Source organism: Ammospiza nelsoni, chromosome 22 (assembly GCF_027579445.1).
Source record: "Ammospiza nelsoni isolate bAmmNel1 chromosome 22, bAmmNel1.pri, whole genome shotgun sequence".
In the NCBI taxonomy this organism is placed as follows: domain Eukaryota; kingdom Metazoa; phylum Chordata; class Aves; order Passeriformes; family Passerellidae; genus Ammospiza; species Ammospiza nelsoni.
In genome coordinates this window covers 1,223,875-1,243,410 of record NC_080654.1, presented here as the reverse complement: position 1 = coordinate 1,243,410, position 19,536 = coordinate 1,223,875, and the positions used below count along the sequence as shown (strand labels likewise).

Below are 19,536 nucleotides of genomic sequence, written 5' to 3'. Positions count from 1 at the left end.
AACTGCTTAAGGAAAGCAAATCTGCTCAAAGAGATGGAAGAATGTCCACCCCAGAATTTGCTCTGGTTTAACTAAATCAGTTAAAGAAATTAATTTAGACAGGTGTTGCTCTTGCTGTGCACACACAAACCTCAGTGGCAGCTCCAGAAGCAGAGGGACAAAGCTGGCAGCAGTCTGGGAGGTGTTGGAAAGGAAGGAGCATGAGGAGAGAGACATGAGGGGAGGTGAAAGGCAGACACGAGCAGGATGCTGCACACACCAGCCTTGCCAAGCAAAGACACAGGCAAGCAGCCTGGCAGAGTGACAGCCAGAGAAAGAGAAATAGGCAACAAACAAGGCAGTTGTACTTCTCCATCCTCTGAATCAGCCCTACCCAGCCAATCACCTTATCACACAGGAGACACAGTCCCAAAGAAAAGCAAGTATTTCACCTAAACCAATAAAAAATACAGCGTCACTCTCCTATTCCTCTTCAGGCTGTTCTTGCAGCCAGCATCATAAAACATCTCTCATTATTTGCACAAACATAGAAGAAACAAAATAAAACCCTGAAGGATGAGTTCCTTCAGCAGATGCAGAAAAGAGGGGGCTTGGTAAAAAAAGCAGGGTGTTGTTCTAGGAGGCTCCATACTGTAAGTAATCCCTGAGCAGTCCTTGCAAAGCATTTGGGGAGATTTTTAGCCTGAAAGACTTTACAGAAATAAATTGTAATTGAGTTTTAATAATCTTCCCCTTTTCAGAAAGGGCCTGACAGATGCTGCCTAGTGCTCACTTCTGCCCCATTTCAAATATTTTTACCTTATTTGGATGAAATATATTATTTTTCTAAAGAAAGGAGGTTGGGTTTTGTTTTTTTTTTTTTTTTTCTCTCCAAAGAGATGGTTTTCCCTTCGTCCAGCTGGTGCCTTTATTAGGTTAGTGCTTGCTCCCTTTTGGGGATGGGATTGTTTTTTTCCCTGATCTGGGACAGACCATGCCAGCCCCTCAATCTAAAAGCATGCAGCTTGTACTGCACAGCAAGTGGAGAAGTCAGGCCCTGATCTCCATCTTCCCTCTCCCTGATACCCCAAAACTCACCCTAAGAACATTTCCATTTTTTATATATTCTTCATAGGAGCATGAGAAGTGGTGAGAGCCACCCTTTCACCAGAATAACAGGTGGACACAGCTCCAAAGGTGCCCATCCAGGCTGGCTCCTGAAGAAGGCCTGGGGATATGACAGTAAAAGGGAAAATGAAGAAAGCTGGAAGCTCTCTCCTGTACCTTTAGGCAAATAATTTCCCTTGTTTCACCTTCCAAATTACTGAGAAGTACCAGTCTGATATTGTTTCCTCCAGGAGAAAGCACAGGGTGCCAGGCATTCACTGGGATGTAGCAGATGACACTGTCCAGAGGAAGCTCCCTCCACCTGGTTTTTTATATGTTATTAAAGACCTATAGAAACCATGTTAGGAACCCACTGAACCCAACTCTCTGCTGTGTTATTCTTATTCCTGTGTAAAACAGAGTACACAGCAAAACAGCACTTGAATAAGCCAGGTGGAGGGGAGCTGCTGCTGTCTCATTCTGCAGATAAAAGGTTCTCTACCTGGTCATCTTTCAGTTAACAGGATGCCACTTCCAGTGCCAACAGTGGGGTAAGCATTTCACAGGGCAGCTGAGCTAAGAAGCTTGTTTCTAACAAAAAAAAAAAGAAGAAAAAAATGAGTAGTCAGGCTACAAGGACCAAAATCCTCTTCCTGCAGCTGCTGCTATGCTGGAAAGAGGAGGAACACAACACAGAGGAACAGAACTTGTGATTCATGACTGTACCTGCAGTTAGAAGGTCTGGCTTCTTACAAATTCTCTGCTGCTTGGTTGGATCTCTTCAACAAATACAAAAGCACCCCATCAACAGCCAGAGGCACAGAGTTACATATTTTGAGAAACAGTGGCCTTGATGGGGTTTTCTGGGACTCATCAGGTTGGAGAAAGGAAAAACTTTAGAACTGACACAAATATACAGAAAACCTACAGAACTGGTAAGTTACTAAGAAAGAAAAACTAAAGACAGAGGAGAGCAGTTAAAGGAAACTGCCTTTTACTCCTGGGGTAAATGAATTGAACACTGGCAACATGGAGGAAAAGGGGGGAAAATGAACCTGCAGGGATGCTTGTACTATAAACCCTGTAAGTCACTCTGCAAGGCACATACCTCAGCAACATATTTTCCACATTTCACCAACTGCTGTTGTCCAGGCACTTTCTATTTTCAAAACCTTCTATGTATATAAAATGTATACAGGCAGGACAATACTTTTTCATCACATCCCTGTGTTGTTGTGTTTTCTCTTCACAAGGATTCCTGGCTTGGAGAAATGAAAAGTGTCATCTCTTAAGAAAAGCCTTTCTTTTTAAACACTTTCAAATTTGCCCTGTTTTAGCTAAACGTGACGTTCTTTGTGAACGTTAAACAGTGGAGAGAGAGGCTGAGAGGGAGAGAGAGACACACACACACTCACCCACTCCTGGGGAAGATATTCGTCCATTTAAGGCATGAGAAATCATCACATTCAGCAGCAGGTCTAAATACAGTAATATGAAGGTCCCTTTCACTCCCCCGAGCAGGAAAATGTCACTGTGTACCAGACACCCAAATACTTGGGAATCAAGTAAATCCCTCATTTTTCAGAAGGGAGCCAAATCCTGCTGCTGAACAATGATGGGACTGTAGTAGCTACCATTTACTTGCTGCACACCATCTCTCTCCCTCGGTGGCTTCTGGGCTGGGATGGCAGGGTCAGAGCAGTCATGGGACCCAGCACAGCATTCCCTCCCGCAGATAACACCGAGGGGCCGTGGCATATCTCACAGGCTCCCTTCAGCACCTCCTGCTGCCGGTGCAAGGAGCAGGGGGAGCTGCATTCCCCACCCTGCAGGGCCTCCTGCTGGGGGCAGAGGCACAGAGGAACTGCCCTGCACCCGGGGGCACATCCAGCCCAGCCCTGCACCAGCTCCTGCAGCTCTGTGCAGTGCCTCACGCTCACACCACTGCCTCCTGCTGATCTGCCCAGGAGCAGGCAGAAAAACAACCACAAATGTCCCATGGAAAACATTTGAGAAGGACCAGAGGTCTGTAACCCTCCCTTTCTCCTCCCTTGACCACCCCACATGCATATTTCTCCCAAAAATAAGAGCCACAGTAATACAGCAATAACCTGGTGTTAAATAGTGGTAACTCATATTTATTACAATTATATACAATCATATTTTATATTTGAAATCTATACATGATCACACAGACGAGCACACTTGCTTGGTGAGGACAGTGAGACTCAGTTGGTACAAGAATTGCTCTGCTAGGATGCTCTGATGCAGTGAATAGGATCATTGGACACCACCACTTCACCAGCTGCAAACACAATGCTGCAAACTGCCAGAGGTTTAAAATTCACTGGTTTGTGTATGGCCCAACAGGGCAAAAAAGAAAAAAGGACTGGGCAAGAAGGGCCAGTGGTTAAACCTCAGAACTGGAGCTGTTCTCTCTGCTAGAGAGACTGCTTTGCTGAAGCAGGTGCCTGTCACTGGAGAGGTATCATTTATGATCATTTTTCTTCTCATTTAGGGGAGAAAAAAAGGCCAAAAACCATTGCAAGTATTCAGGATTAACCAACTATTTCAGCATCTGATTTCACCCCATTCATTTGTTCATTCATTCTTTCATTCAGGGCAGCTACAAATAAAATAGAAGATGTCAAAAACTGATGTGAGCTCCCTGTCTTTGGAGAAGGAAGGGTAATAATTGGGATGAGTGGAGTCAGCTTCTTCTAAAGCCTTTTACTGGGGAGCAATCATCAACAAAGCCACCTGTTCTCATGGATTTCACCTGGACTTGGTCCCTACCAACAGGCCACTCTGATGAATGTAAGCATGTGGAGTGGAAATAGCATTCTTTGAACCCCACAGAAATTTAGTGTTTTTACATGCTAGGTAGTTTCAGCAATTTGAGGCTTGGCATAAAGCTTGGAAGAGCCAAGACTGAGATCTGGTGAGGAATTTGAGGTTAAAATGTTCTGGTGGGGTTTTTTTGGTTTGTTGGGTTGTTGTTTTTTTTTGCAAGAGTATCAAGTAGTTTGAGAAATAAAACAGGGTTATTTTGGGAAACAGAGAACTGGTTGGGCCTTATGTGGGATTAAAGGCTTGCGAAATCAAGGAGCTCAGGACAGACTGGTTTCTGAAATTGGATAGAAGGGCTCTAGGATGCAGCAAGAGGCCAACTGCTTCTGTAAGAGGGCGTACTCTGCAGTGTGGTGCATGGTAAGGCCATCGGTCTGCAGTGACCCCAGCTCAGGGAGGAAGGCTGGGCGGGGAGAAGGAGCCACTGCAAGGCTGCAAAGCCCTGTGCTGAAACAGGGCAATGGGGCTGTTCAGCGAGCAATCACGACCCTGCTCGAGGTCAATCAAGGGGGGATCACTGCAGGGAATGGTAGCTGTTCTCTCCACGAAATGGGAGAGGCAGTGGGACAGTGCAGCAGGCTGGGGGAGATGTGCAGCAGCAGCAGCAGCAGCAGCAGCCAGGGTGCCTTAGTCAATCTCGTTCTCGTTGCTGGCCCCCTCGGGTCTCCGTAGCTTTTCCACCTGCTCATTAATCTGCCCATCCCCTCCTCGCCGGTCCTCAGTCTGCACACCCAGACATTCCTCCTCATCCACATGGCTAACATCATCATCCTCATCGTCCTCTTCCTCCTCGTCGTTCCCTTTGGTTTCCCGCTTCTCCTCCTCCCCCTGCACCTCCATGCGCACCTGGCTGGTGACGTCGATGGCCTTGGTGGCCTCCTCGGGGCTGAGCAGGTGGCAGCTGACCTTGGAGCCCTCGGGGCTGTGGCTCTCCTTCACGGGGGAGGACGTGGTGGACTCGTTGCTGACGGGTGAGATGTCACTGCTGCTGTTGTGGTTGGCAACGACAGGGTTGGAGGGTGAGCTCGGCTTCACCGGGATCTGCCACGACGGGATCTTGGGAGCTGAAGGGGAGGGAGGGAACTGCCTCCTGGGGGAGGGCAGGAGGCAAGGAAAAGGAAAGAGAGGGGCTTTTGTTATAAATACTGAGGGGTTTCAGCAAGACTCAAACTGTAAGTCTCTTTGCCATAAATGAGCAAAACCAAGGCCACTTCACTTCTCCAGAGAGATTCTTAAAGTGCTTTACAAGCACTCAGCAATCGAGCCTGCACACAAGGAAAATATCCCAGCTGGGCAGTCTGAAGCACTAAAATGATCTGATTTGGCCAATTTCACAAAGTAAGCCAGCACTCAGGAATGCTGCCTGTGAAAAGACATGGGTGTCCCTTTTTAAGACAATCACTAATTAATTGGTACAGAAAAATTCCCACTGGAGGAAGAAGTCAGACACACCAGGTGCCTGAGCCAGGGAATTTCACCACCTGGCTCTCACCTCACTGTGCTACACCACTATTGCATTCTGGCTCATTGCAATCCAGAGCCTTTCTCCCAGTTCCAGCAGGCACTTTACATGTTTGGGCCAGGCCCTGGCTGCCACAAACTGGTTCAGCTCCTCTGACCTGAATGGAGCCATACCAGCTTGCACCAGCTGGAAAGCTGGCCCCAGGTCCTTCCCAGGTGGATTTTAAGGATATGATACTAGCATGCCCTGACCATGAGCAAGGCAGCTGAACTGCACCCAGAAGTGACTTTCTAAAACAGAATACAGGTGCAGATGCAGTCAATTCCTCAAACTAGATGAGAGGCATCCTGACTGTGGGGGAAGTGCAAACAAAAAGGAAAAATCTTATCAATACCCTAAGCACTCTGTGATTTAAGGCCAGTTTGAAAAGCATTTTGAGACCTGCAAACAGAAAGTGATAGTGGAGTGCAAAATGCTGTTATTAAAACAGCAGTAACAGGATATAGAGGCAGTTCCTGTTGGAAATGCCTTTCCTCTCCATGACTGAGGGAATCCCAGAAAGCAGCACAACAGTCTGCTCTCTCATTGCATCCATACCGGTTCAGGAGAAGTCCTTTTAAAGAGTAGATCTCAGATTTCAATTCATTAATATTCTGCGACTCCAGAATCCAATTGGTGGAAGTTGTGGCCTAGAACATGAAAAGCAAGACATAAAGATCAGTATCTGAACTGCAAGATAGTTCACCAATGTCACTTTTTCCTACGCTGTTCTTCTGCTCCCATGTGGGAATTCCCAGTCCAGTGGATAACACATAAGCTCCATCACTTCAAACCTCTCACCTCTCAGATCTGAGCAAAACAACTTCCACACTAAGAAGTACTTGAACAGATCCCCAGGATGACCAGAAATAATAATTGTCTCAAGGTGCCTAGACTATTCAACATTTGCTTTGTGTTTGGGAGAGTAATTCATCTTGTCTCCAGTCCTGCCTCCCATGCACAACCATTGCTAAAGCGTCTCAGGAGGACATTTCTCTTTTCAGGAGGCCAGCACTTGTGAGAATTCAGGCACAGCTGAGAGACAAACCAAATCATTTGGCACTGACCTACTGAATGATTTCTAGAGAAGAACTAGAACTAGGATCCTGAACAGCAGTGGGAGTTGCCCTGAATCGGGTCCTTTATTTCTTCATGTGACTGAACTTAGCTGAGGCAACAGATTTGAATATTATATATTAACAACTGTTTTAAAACCATTTGCTCATTTCTCCTAAACCATGAAAGAAAGAATCCATTATCTGCACTCTGGCATTTAGAGGTGGGCTAATAAATACATACTTCAAAGTTGCAAACATTTTCCCTACTTGATCAGAAGAATTAGGTCTATGCTTGAGTTACCAGGTCATCTCTCCAGAAGCAGCTGGACTAGGCACTGTCTCTTGGATATTTCAAGGCAATGAGTGCAGTTTTGTGGGGATAAGTAACTCATGGAAGCCTGGTACAGCTGCTGTCAGAATTGCATCAGAATTGCCACAGGATATCAGGCAGAAATTAGAGTAAGTAACTGGGGATAACATGCTGCAGACAATACTTTTGGCACTCTTTCTTTTAACCCTTTTGGGAACTTGAGAAATGGGATTTTTCTAAGCACAGATCATGGTCTATGGTTACCCATCCTTTTGCTCCATCCTGCAGCCATGAGACCACAGAATACTCATGCCTGGCACACCCCACAGTAATTTCTGCTAAAAGCCATTAGGAACAAACATATTGGTGAGTATCACTGCAGAGATAGTTCTAATGAATTCCCCACCAAAGGAAGCCAGAATTGGAACAACTAAAAACTCTTCCTCAGGAGTTCCCACTAGATGTAGCCAGAACTGCTTGTTCTTACTCTTAAACAGACTTGAGCTACTGCAGAATAACCCTGCAGCCAGCACTGCTCACAGTGACTTCTGGGCTTCAAACCCAAAGGGCTGGGAGAGGCTCAGGCTCTAGTAGCTGTGTTTTACACAGATGTGTTCCCTCAGGATTCACACTCCCAGCCCTCAGACAGCAAGAATCCAGGAGCCACTGTTCTGGCTTTCTAAGACCTTGAAAGCTACAGCAGCACATTAACAAGGGAGTGATTTCCACTCACTGGCCTGCAAAGGACTCAAATTTCCAAAACACATATGGTGCCAGATGCCTAGGATTTAGAAATAAAATCTGACATCTGGGGCTTTTTAGCCAGTCTCTTTAAAAACAGTTGTAGAAAATTCAAGCCTTGAATTTTTATGTACGTTTTTTAATTACTTAAAGTCCCTCTTTTTAATTTTTTACAGCATGCCAGTAGGAGTTTGAAAAGCAGATATAAAAACTTACATTACAGCTGAGAAAACACAGCTTTTATTCTTTGGTTTGTGGGGTTGCCCAAGTTTTTCTTTGTACACATGAGGTTTAGATATCATAACAATGTGTGCTACCATTTCAGTGCAGGGGGTAGAGAGGGGGGAAGGAAAACTTCTTCAAGACTCTCTAAACCACCAAGACTTATGGCCTTTTTCCTTCTTAAAGCTCAACATGTGTTCTTAATCTTAACACTTAAGACCTGAAAACAGTTTTCCAATTTCCGGACTGGCTCCAGGCCACTGTCAGGCCACAGTTCCCAAGGAAAATTGAAGCAGAGTGTTGTGACCATAAACTGGCTTTCATGGTTGCATTTACAGCTGTGCCACTGAGGGATTCCTCCTGTACAGTGTGCACAGCACAGAGTCAGCTGTGGCCCACCAGTCACACACCATCAAAGGATCTGCATCACATTAAAGTCTGCTAAGGGGAGAAGACAACTGTTCCTGCCACAGGTAAAGGGCTGTAACACTGCCTAAAGGATGTGACAGAAAACTCTCCCTGTACAGAGAACACAACAAGATAACTGTGAGCAATCCTGGCCTTGAACAATCCAAGTTTGTGAGTCAAAGGAAGACTTCATCTCCATTTTCACCCTGCCTCACACATCAACGCTTTCTGTCTGATAGAGTGCTTGGGCCAAGGAGTAAAGCACTAATTCTCATTGCCAGAAAGAAAATCAATTTTGGTTAAAAGTGGTTATTTTATTTACACATGTAACAACACAAACTAGTCAGAATTGATGGTTTTATTGCCAAGGTCAAGTCAAGAGTCAAGGAGAATGGGTCACTGTGTGTCAGTAACAGAGTTGTAATGGGGCCACCTGTTATGCTCAGCTGACCAAAATCATTGAAACAAGAACCCAAATAGTAAGAATGTTTGGCCATTACCTGGATCTGAACAAGTGCCTTAAATACAGTCTTTCAAGTGAATACAGAGCTGATGGCTGGGTTGTGACCCCAATGGGAGCTTTCCATGTGCCCACAAAAGAAACCATGCATGCTCCAAAATGCTCTAAAGATGAAGAGGCAGAAGTTGGTACCTTAGAAGCAGCCAGTTCTTGGGTGAGCTCTTGGATTTTCTGTTGCTGCTGGATCAGCAGCTCCTGGACAGCTGCTAAGGTTGTCTGTAACTGAGTCACTGTAAGGGAAAAAGAAGAGTTAAACTGAGATACATCCACATATACACACTCACCCACGCCTTTCCTGCTGTCTAGCTACAAAGATGCCTCTATTCCTCCTATATTTAATTTATCTATGCCCGCCTGCTCACTTTAATCCATATAATTTATTTGCACTACGGGTAATCTACCTGCACTGCATCTAACCTCCAGTATTTCTAGTTTATCTTTCCATTGTATAGATGTCTATAGCCCACAGTATATCCGTCTAAAACCTCTCCCTTTTAATTATATTGGTTTATGATTTGTACATCTCCCTGAACTTACACAATGTTTGTATCATTTATCTATCTCGGGGCTCTTGCAGGCAAACACTGGGGCTAACTCCAGTCTGGGAAGAGGCTGCTCTCAGGGCTGACCTTAGGGTATCATGAGAAATGAAAGATGCTTTTCTTCTCACCCTTCAATGAAAAGTGTAATTAGCATCCTCCCATTCTTAACCTACTAGTTCCTTCAATCCCAATATTTTTGTAAACTTACTGCTGAAAATCACAGTTTTTTCATCCCAACTGAATATACTTTGCACTTTTTCCCTTTTATTTCAAGAGAGCACCCTGTACTCCTACACCCCAACAAACACTGAAGAACTTCTGCCGGACTCCAGCTGTAGAACTTTTTCTACTTTGGCACTTTATCCAAAGCTTACAGGGAATAAACAAGCTGATAAAATAAATAAAATTGAAAACTCTATTGGTGTGACAGGTAACAGCTAATCCAGACCATCATTAGGGCCTCGGGTAATGAACAGACACCCTATAGAGTCAATAACATAGAAGGTGGCTAAGGTCAGAGAGGCACAGTAATTACAGACTCTCCTGACCCTTCCTTGGATTTTCAGATGGAAGGTGGGGAGAAACCACCAAAAAAAAAAGCCCCTGAAAACATCAGAGAAGCAGAAATTAAAAATGAACTTTACAGCCCTCCGAAAGGCTGTCATTTTATTCCCCTTATTAATATTCTGAGGTTGGGAGCCTTTCCGTAAAAACATAATTAATTGAGGCCGTGCCGACAGTAAACAAGCAATTTCAAATTAAACCGAAATGACGGCGGCTTCATTTGCAAATGTGAACAGATTCTCAGAGCAGATAAATGAAGTCACCACATAAAGTGGAGATGGAGGGAAAGAAAAGGGTGGGGGTCTTGGCAGAATGGAGGATCCAGGGAGAAAAGCTTTGAGGGGTGAATTGATGGAGTCATTAATCTTTACCTGTCTGTGTCACACTGCCACTCATCTCAGCAAGGTTTGACTCAATCCTCTGAAGTTGTTTCCTGTCTTCTTTGCCTCCCATGATGAGAGGGACCAGGTATTTCTGCATGGAGTACAAAAACTTTTTCAGGAAACAGCGATGTGCAAAGCACTATATCTAATCTACCTGAAACGTCCTCAAATCCCACCCCCCAAATCTCAGCCTTTATCACAGCAATCATTTATCCACCTATCTGGCTGAGAAAAGAAATTCCCTCTACAGCAAGTGCTAAAAGAAGTTGCAGAAGAAGAGTTTTGTGGTTACATTTGCCAGGGTACTGAAAACCAATTCCTAAGCCTGGACACAGCCATGAAATCTGCCTCATTCTGCCCCTGAAGAGGGTGGACTGGACATAACAGGTCCCAACTCTCCTCTAGCTACCATGGAACCTTCTGCAGCTGCATCCTAGGAACAGAATATGCTTCAACAAGAGCATAAGCAATGGAAATTACCTCATTGCTAGTAGTTTGAGATCCACAGTGAAAAACTAGTTTTGTTTGCTTGCCACATTTGGACTCTGCATTTTCATGTTAAGTGCCTACATTTCTCAAATATACCACTGGCAGGACCAGTGAGAACAGAGATGCTTCACCAGCTTTGGACACAAGCAGCATAACGTGTCTCTCTCAGAGTACAGTGTGGGAGTAGCAAGGGACATTTTACCTTGTAGAGCTGGTGGAATCCAAAGGCAATTCCTGCCATGATGATGGCCAAAGCCCCGTAATCTCGCCATCTGGAGCCAGGGGGACCTAAAGTTCAGAATCAAGAAAAAATCACAGTCAGAACTGTAAGTGACAACATTTTTGTACATCCGTTTTATCAGAGAAAAGAGTAACGATTAACACACAGTGTGCAGGCCTGTGGCTGAAGACAGTTAAACAGATCTCTGCTATTGACTCTGGCCTTGCAGTGCCACAGGGAGGAAAATCACAGCAGCAATTAAAGAGGGTCCATCAAGCTGTTTTGCCCTACTCTTTCCTTGTAGAAGGCACTCTGAACCCAGGTAACTGTCCCTGGGCCTGGTAATAGCTAAGGTTAACTCCTTACCTGAATACTCCTTACCTGGATATTGTTACCCAGTATCATAATTTTTGAAAATGGGGACAGAACCAGAGACCCAAAAGAGTGCAGGAGAAAGGAAGGAAGTAAGGGAATGTTTCAAGAAAGAAGATAAATCTATCGGGGCAATAAATGGGTTTATGAAAACTGTGTCAGCAATTATGGACCACTTCATGGAGGAAGGATCCAGTGTCTTTCGAGCTTAAATTACAAATAGGGACCAAAGCACACATAAAGAGCAGAGAGAAAATATGTAATTAAGTATCTACAGAGAGGTACAGAAGTAGACAAAAGCTTGAGATATTTAACACACAATTGTACAGAGAAGCTTAGAGGCTCCACAGAGGAAAGCAAAGGCATGGTGTGCCCTGCTCCTTCATCAGGATCAGAAGATACCTGCAGCTTTCCAGCAGACTGATCCTGTCACCTCCCTCGCAGTTCCCTGAACGAACCCTGTACTGCCCCCAGTTTTCTTTAATAATAAAGAGGATGCAGAATGATCTGCCTAAAGTGCAATGGCAGGATGTGGGCAGAACTGACGAGATGGGAGACCGGTGTGGTCTCCAAATCTACATGTGACTACAATGTCTCATAAATGCATTATGTTCTTCAAAGTCTCAATTTAGGAGGCTTAACTGGCTGAAATGGGTGCTTCTGGTCTCCTTTCTGCTTTGCTCACCTATTGCCATTTTCCTTGCTGCTGAATTCTTCTACAGGCATTTCATTCCAAAGGTTACCCCTAGTCCCAGCACTTAGGGTCCAGAGTATCTGGGTCTGACTCCCAAACACTGGCTCTCAGAGCTTCTTGCTACATTTGAGCTGAAATTATCCTCTGGCTAGAAATCTGAACAAATTAAGGCATCTCTGTCAGAACTGGTGAATAGTGTCACCAGGAGTATTTTGGGTTGCTGCAGTTGCAGTTTTGGAGCTTAGGCACATGATCAAATTATCATAACTTTTTAACTTAATGAGTTAACACACGTCAGCTAAGCTGCAGTAACTGGCTGTGTACATGTCAGGATTTAAAATGATCTCTTGCTAATCTTGCTGTGAACCCCAGCCATCTCTTCCACTTTCCCCCTGTGCTGTGCCCCCACTGTCACTCTGGCATCTGAAGTCTCTTGGTTGTCCAGTTCTCTCCCCTGAACTTCTGACTAAAAATACCCTTTTATGACAACACAATTTGTTCCAGGCTGAGCTGCTGCTGTCCAGGGTTGATATCTCTGGGGTCTGTGATCCTGCCCATGGCTGTCCTTGATGGGCTGTCCCAAAGTCCCTCCCAGCTCCACTGACCTCCGAGCAGGAAGGAGACACACCTGTAGGAATCCATCTGCTTTGCCCTTTCACCTCACTCATCTCTCCCTCCATTCCTATAATGCTTGAGCTAAGAACATTTTATTGCCCCCTGGTTTTCATTATTAATGAAAAGGGACCAGAATGATCTTTCCTAAAGTTCAGAGAGTCTATAAAGACAAGAAGCTGAAATGCCATTTTACTCATTTTAGAGATGTGTGAAATCTGTCTTGTGACAAAAAAAAAAAAAAAGTGCAGGGGGTGGAGAGAAGAAGTGAGCAAGTGAGGGATGCTGTAAAGGCTCTGCACTGACCACAGCAACTTCACAATGTTACAAAGAATGTCACAGCTCTGCCTAAATTCCACATTCAACCTTTATTTTTCTCTGCAATTCTCTAATCTAAAGCATGAAGACAGACTTAGGAGTTTCTTCATTTTAAGCTCCATGCTCACACTGACTGTTTGCATATCCTCAATTTCTCCACTTGTAAAACAAATAACATCCAGATAAAGTGAAAAAGCACTGACAGCCCAGTTACTTTAGGCACGGCAGAAGTAACAAACCATTCTACTAAGAGACCTTCAAAAGTCAAATGGAAGGGACACAGATGTTTTCTCCAGATATAAATCTGTGGTTTTCCTTAGTATATTTAATTTCCCCAGCAGTCACTGTAAATTGCATTTCCAGAATAAACACTATTTTTAAGATCCCCATTCACCTAAGAATTACCTTTCCTAACAGCAACTAATTAGGCCTTGTGCATCCAACTTAAGGTCAGCTTCACTATATCCAGATTTAAAACTGTAGAAACTGATGCTGGAAGAAGTGATTCTCCAAAAGAAAACCGTGAATCGATGGAAAGGTGTTGGGGAAATAAAAAAAAGAGTTTGGATTCTAGTTTAACAGTGCAAGGAAACAGTCTGTATTCCACAGACTGCCACATAATGAAGACACAAGGATGGGAAAAGAAGATCCAAATGTCAAGAAAAAAGTCACTGGAGCCGATTTTTAAGCAGGTGTAAAACCTGCACAAACCCCCACAAATGGAGCCCATAAACACCATGGGGAACAACACAGACAATACCTGGATGATAAACATGCAGCTTTGCACACCTTGCTCAGAAACTCCCCCGAGTTTGCTTGTAATTATATGGGTTAGAAAGGTAAAAAAAACTAAAAACACAAACAACAAATTAATCATTTAAATATTTAAAGTCAGATTTTTGTCCTCACTGCTGGATTAGTGTATTTCATAACAGCAATAGCAGACAGCCCTGTTTTTTTACTGGGGGTTCATTTTAGAGCATGTTTAAACTAGTCAGATTGAGTGATGCTTCCAGCAACTAATCGCATGTCAAATAAAAGATATTTTATGTAATAAATTACTGCTACAAGTAATTCAAATGTCATTTATCAGTTTTATTATCAGTCAGGCAAAGTCTTGTTTCTCTATATTAATCAAATTCGAGCTTTCTTTAAGCTTTTTTTTTAAAGCAGTTTTGACACCTCTTGGCAAAAGTACAAACTGGAGAGAAGGAATTACTCCTCCAGAACAAGAGGAGAAGAGATAGAGACGGTATTGACCTAAAATACTAGAAATTTACTTATTGTCTCTTCCCAAAAGAAGTTTTTATACTTTCTCTTCAACCAGAAGGGGTTCAGCATACAAAACCTATGCTACCCTGATGGCTTACAAGTGTGTTTTTTTTCTTGTTAACTCTTCAAGAATTAGGAAATATGTATAAAAATTAGAGATACTTCCAATAAAACATTAGAACATTAAGTTCAATTGTACAAAAGGCAGTATTTAAGTGGTATGAATTTAAGAAATAGGACAAACTGTGGTGGCAACAGCAGAAGATCAAGGAAGCCAATTCAAAAGGGGTACCCAGGATTTATTGCTGTGACTCACAGGAGTGGGCATCTCACACCTGCTTTACTGGCAACATCACCAGCTTGGCTCTTGCTTCATTCCTGCTGAAGAATGCCTGAGAAGGTTCTGAACCATCCTGAACTCCTGTACTTGTAACCCACAGTTCAATGTAATTTTTAAACATGAAGCAGCAACACCTTGTGGGAAGAGGGTGCAGAGAGAAATCTGATTTCTTAAAACACAAGCCTCTGTTTCCAGCACAAAACCCTCCTCACTCTGCGTTTTGTGTAGAGGTGTCAGAACTACTCAAAAAAAAACCTTAAAAAGAAGCAAAGATATCAGACACAAAGTGGTTCAGGTCTTGAAGACCTAAACTCTAGCAGATCAGATGTTGCTTCACAAGAAACTCAGTGTCTTCTTTGGAGAAGGCAAATATAGCTTGCAGTCTTTTTCAATATAAGCTCTTCAACACGAGCTGTTCCCATCACCAATTCAATGTACAGACTGAGCAGCCTCTCTGTCTCCCTGGTCATTCAGATATTCTTTCAAACTTCTACTCTAGCAGCATTCCAGCTCAGTGTCAAACACTCTGTGAGATGATAAGCATAAAAGATAAACAGAAAAAGTAGCATCTATCTTCCTCTGTACATGGCAGCCCCTGACAAGACTGTGAAAGATAAACTGGCTTGGTAAACTATCACAGAAAAAACTGTCCTGAAGCAGATTTGGACAATTCAGGAGTATTCATGACAGGATTAGCATCCAACTGATAAAATAACCTACAGCAAAAACACACCTTGAAGGAGCACTGAGCCACTGCACAGCCTTACCCATCAGGCCTAGGAAAATACACATATTCCTTTTGCTGTTCTGATACCATGGAAAGCACTTAATAGAAGACAACAAAGATGGATCCATCACTAACACCCACCAAGACTACACCAATCAAGAACTAGAATAGGGCACAGATGAGAGCTAATCAAAACAAGTATTTTGGTGAAACAAATACCATGTATGTCCAGCTTTTTATTCATTTTATGGATCCATTTAGAAGTTAAGCTTAAATTGAAGGTCTACTACCAATGGCCAGAGTGGGAAGGAACAATACCTAATGAATGAATTGTCACCCCTTCCCCAATTCTGGGGGCTGCTGAAAATGACTGCCTCCCAGGGAAAAGCTTTGGGTTCAGAATATTTAAAAAGCACCAACCAGATCACAAAGCTACAGCACAAGTTTACAATCAGAACCTCTGTGAAGGCTTTTATTTGGTGGTATTTTTAGTCACCTTTGATTTCCAAGCACTACAGAATCACACTTTCAAAATTCTCTTTCAAGCTGTTACTGGGAACATTCTGACGTTGAAATTTTTGTTAAGATTCTTACCTAGCAAGAAGAAAATGGGAGCTGCTGCTTTGAGGAAACCCAAAATAGCAAAAGGAAAACAACCAAAGAGTGATAAAGCTGCCAGGGTTAACAGTGATGACAGCGTTTCCCAGGCTGAACTGCACTGCATGCTTCTTCCCTGCTCCACTCACACTAGGGGAACACTGAAATAAGGGAAAATTAACTCTTCCAGTACTAGGTTGTAGTAAGAGTTATCTGAATGAGCAATGGACGGCACCAAGAGGGATCTGGCCCTGCTTCTACAGCCAGACAGCAGATTTTGCTTTCCTGGCATTTTCTGTGGACTACAGCAGACAGGAATTAGTCCAGGAGGCAGAATTCAGCCCTAGAGTTCATAAGCACAAACAATACAACAGCCAGAAATATTCCGGTTCTGAGCCCACTATTATCACAAAAGTTTTTCATCTCAAACTGTGCCAAATCAGAGCGGCTAAAATCTCCAAAAGTAAGTCTAGTATTGTCTCCAGCAATAGCAAACCTGTGCCATAAACTAATACACAGCTCTAAGTGCAGTGTTACATCAGTCAATATCTGCCATAGAGCTGTTTAAGAGCAGCAACAAAATCCTATTCTTTATACTTGGCAGGTAAGTGAAGTGATTTTCAAAACTACCAGACACACATGTGAGCTGAACAGCTTCTTTTGATGGATTTTTAATGGTGTGTACTTTGGTTTTTATTGTTTGGAGCTCAGATACTTTTTTGCGAGGTTTGTTTTAAAATGCAAATATATATGTAAATTTTGAGTCTACACAGATTATGTTGGGATGCTACAATTTGAGAGTGTATTTTGTACACAAAAATCATACAGTCATATCCACGTAGTCTACACAGAATTTCTGCTGTCACCTCAGGTTATTTAAGATCAGAGAGAAAAGTTTTCCAAGTTTGAGAAGGGGAGCCTGAGTCCCGTGTTGACAAAGTGCTTTTCTGATGTCCTTACAGTGTGTCAGAATCTAATTTGCATTGACTTTCCACCTTCAGGTCAAGAGGTGTCACAGGCTGGTATGGATGACATTTGTTTGTAGACAGTGATCATTTGTATCTCATTTTCCTTGTGTAACATGATCTTGTCACAGGCATCAGCAACCACCAAGTGCATTCAAATAACATTTGGTGTCCGATTCTGACAAAAAGTATGGCATCAGTGGAACTGAAATCCGGGATGCAGCACACGAATCTGTGAATTGCTGCAGGAATCACAGCAGAAAGGAACTGGGAGCAGGTATTTTTCCAAGTGGCACTCACTATACACCACGGGGTGAGGAGGCTGAGCTGGCACCGGGTGTGTGGAAGGAGCTGGGGACTGGGGCTCATCCGCGCTCGTGCCCGACTGCTGGAAAGCCAGGTCGATTTCTTCATCTGTCAGGCCTGGGGGAGCAGAGGAAATGAAATCAGTTTAGCACCTTTACCCACTTTATGCACACATAATTAAATTCTCAAGCCAGGCAGAACCCTTTCAAGCTGCAAAGAATTTTGGCACTGACTTGAGCAGTAATGCCTCCCCAATTTTGGATTCACTGGAATGTCTCCCTCTCTCTTTCTCTGTTGCAATTTAACCTTAAGCGACAGAATATTAGCCTCAACGCTGCTTCCAAATGTGGCTCATTCAATTTCCTTAATTTATCCTTGAGTTTATTGCTGCTTTTGAAGTAGCTTTCTATTGCAATTCTCCATTCTTCCCCCGAAAAAAAGATACCATCAACTGCAAATGTGGCTCATTTTAATCTGTAATGGTGTAAAAAAAAAAACAGGGGAAAAAACTAACAATAATGCATGAAAACAGACAGGGAAACAAAAAACTAATTATTGGGTTAGACGACTAATTAGTCTAGATCGTTTCCGAAGACGGGAATAATTTGCTTTATTTTATGACAAATGCAGAAATAAAAAGAAAAAAAATCAGGACTGACTGTGATTAGTATGAATGGGACACAGAATGTAAGGAGGAAATAAAACTATAACAAAACAGATCAAAACAAGGCCAAGCCCAACTTTCAGCTGAGCATTGCCCCAGCCCATTGGTGCATGATTGGATTGCCCCAGGGCAGGCTGGCTTTCATTTCACACAGAGCTGGAGTAACACTGCACACATGGTACGTGTTGTTGCAGTGACTCCTGCCATCAGGAAATGCCACGATGACCATCTGTAATTGGCCACAACATATGGAAACTATTTGGCCAACAAGGGGGAAAAGAAAAGCAGCTAAAGGATTCACAACGACCAGCATCTCTGAAGAAGGAAGCACAGCTGGATTACTTTTTCCAACAAGAGAAAACATCCTCTAGAAAAAGAATTTAGTACTCAGATGGCAGTCATGAAGAAGTGGGAGCTGGACAGCTGTGTAGCATTTACTCTCCTGCACAGAAGCACAAAAAAACCCAGTGTCCCTGCTATGAGGAACATGTGAGGGGATTCAGCACCTTTCACCATCCACCCAGGGCATGCAAAAACACTCAGAAAGAGGGAAGTGAGAATGTGGATTTAAGGAAAGAGATTTATAAGATAAGAGGCAGACCACTTGATTCTCACATGATTCTTGAAGGGACTGAGCACAGTGAGGAAAATGGAATGAACAGGACAGCACTGGGAAAAAAATAGGGAAATACTTTCTCTCAATCACCCCTGCTTGAGATCCATAAAGCACTGCTGGTAGATGAAATTCCTGAACTTAATACTTTAAAAAAACTAGCTTTTTAATATTACAGAGAGATGAACACCACAGCTACATCCCTTTTTAAATATCAGAGGAGAAGACTGGGATTACCTGGAAAACCTCCTTCATCTGGACATGATGCTTTTAAGGCATTGTGATCTTGGCCTCAAGATCAAGGGAGTCCTGGAGCTGATTCCTTAAGCATATATATGGAGTAAGTCTGCACAGTGGACACTCAGTAATGACAAGTCATCTCTGCACTCAGAAATACACCTGCCTTCATGCTGATCATTCCTCACACACAGTAACAAAAATGGACAAAATATTCTAAGGCTCTCCTCAGGCAATTATAGCTAACTTAACCACATTTCCCTTTGGAATGATTTTTTTTTTTCAAATTCACCACCTATATATGCACACAGTATGAATTTTCCATGCCCAAATTATTCAACTTGGATGTATTAATTACATACAAAAGTGTGAATTTCAAAGCCAGATCTAAGTGTCATCTGTTCCAATATCTAATCTTGCTTTATTTTATCACAGTCCTATCACTGCACTACATGAAAAAGTATCCATGTTCATTCATTGTTCTAATCTAGCAGGAAATTGGCAACCCAAAAATAATATCACTGCCCTTGGATGCAAAAGCAGTGTCACAAAAACTGGGCCTTTGTGTCTAGTACAGCTCCCAAACAGGTATCTCAAGAAAATCACCTCAGCTAACATTGGAATTGCTCTAAATTCACTTTCCAACACTTTGGAAAACAAACATTTCTGTTGTTCTGCGGCTGCAGTAAGATCAAGTCCATGCAGAATGCAAAAGGTTAAAAGGAACAATAAAGGAAACTGCCAATTGTAAGTGAATTATATTTGGCTTTGAAAGCTGAGCCACGGCTATATTATAAAAGGCATCTCTTTGCGTTGTTTACCATCACCCTGACTAATGCAGACCTTTTTTTTGTTTTAAATAATCTCATGCAAATTAGACACACACTTCCTTCCAGTTGATTGCTATCTGCAAGGAATAATCTAA

The 19,536-nt window shown here is 43.0% G+C and overlaps 1 protein-coding gene across 1 annotated transcript in view; it reads right to left on the bottom strand.

Moving 5' to 3' along the window:
• Positions 1 to 3,198: 3,198 nt before the first annotated feature.
• PEX14 (peroxisomal biogenesis factor 14) overlaps positions 3,199 to 19,536 on the bottom strand; it is a gene marked incomplete at its 5' end in the record, with an annotated part of 66,128 nt that continues 49,790 nt past the window's right edge. Inside the window, 6 exons of the mRNA XM_059487710.1 lie at positions 3,199 to 5,026; positions 5,996 to 6,087; positions 8,829 to 8,926; positions 10,174 to 10,276; positions 10,877 to 10,962; positions 17,092 to 17,214. Coding sequence (XP_059343693.1) covers positions 4,564 to 5,026; positions 5,996 to 6,087; positions 8,829 to 8,926; positions 10,174 to 10,276; positions 10,877 to 10,962; positions 17,092 to 17,214 — 965 coding nt within the window. The remainder of the gene's footprint in view (positions 5,027 to 5,995; positions 6,088 to 8,828; positions 8,927 to 10,173; positions 10,277 to 10,876; positions 10,963 to 17,091; positions 17,215 to 19,536) is intronic.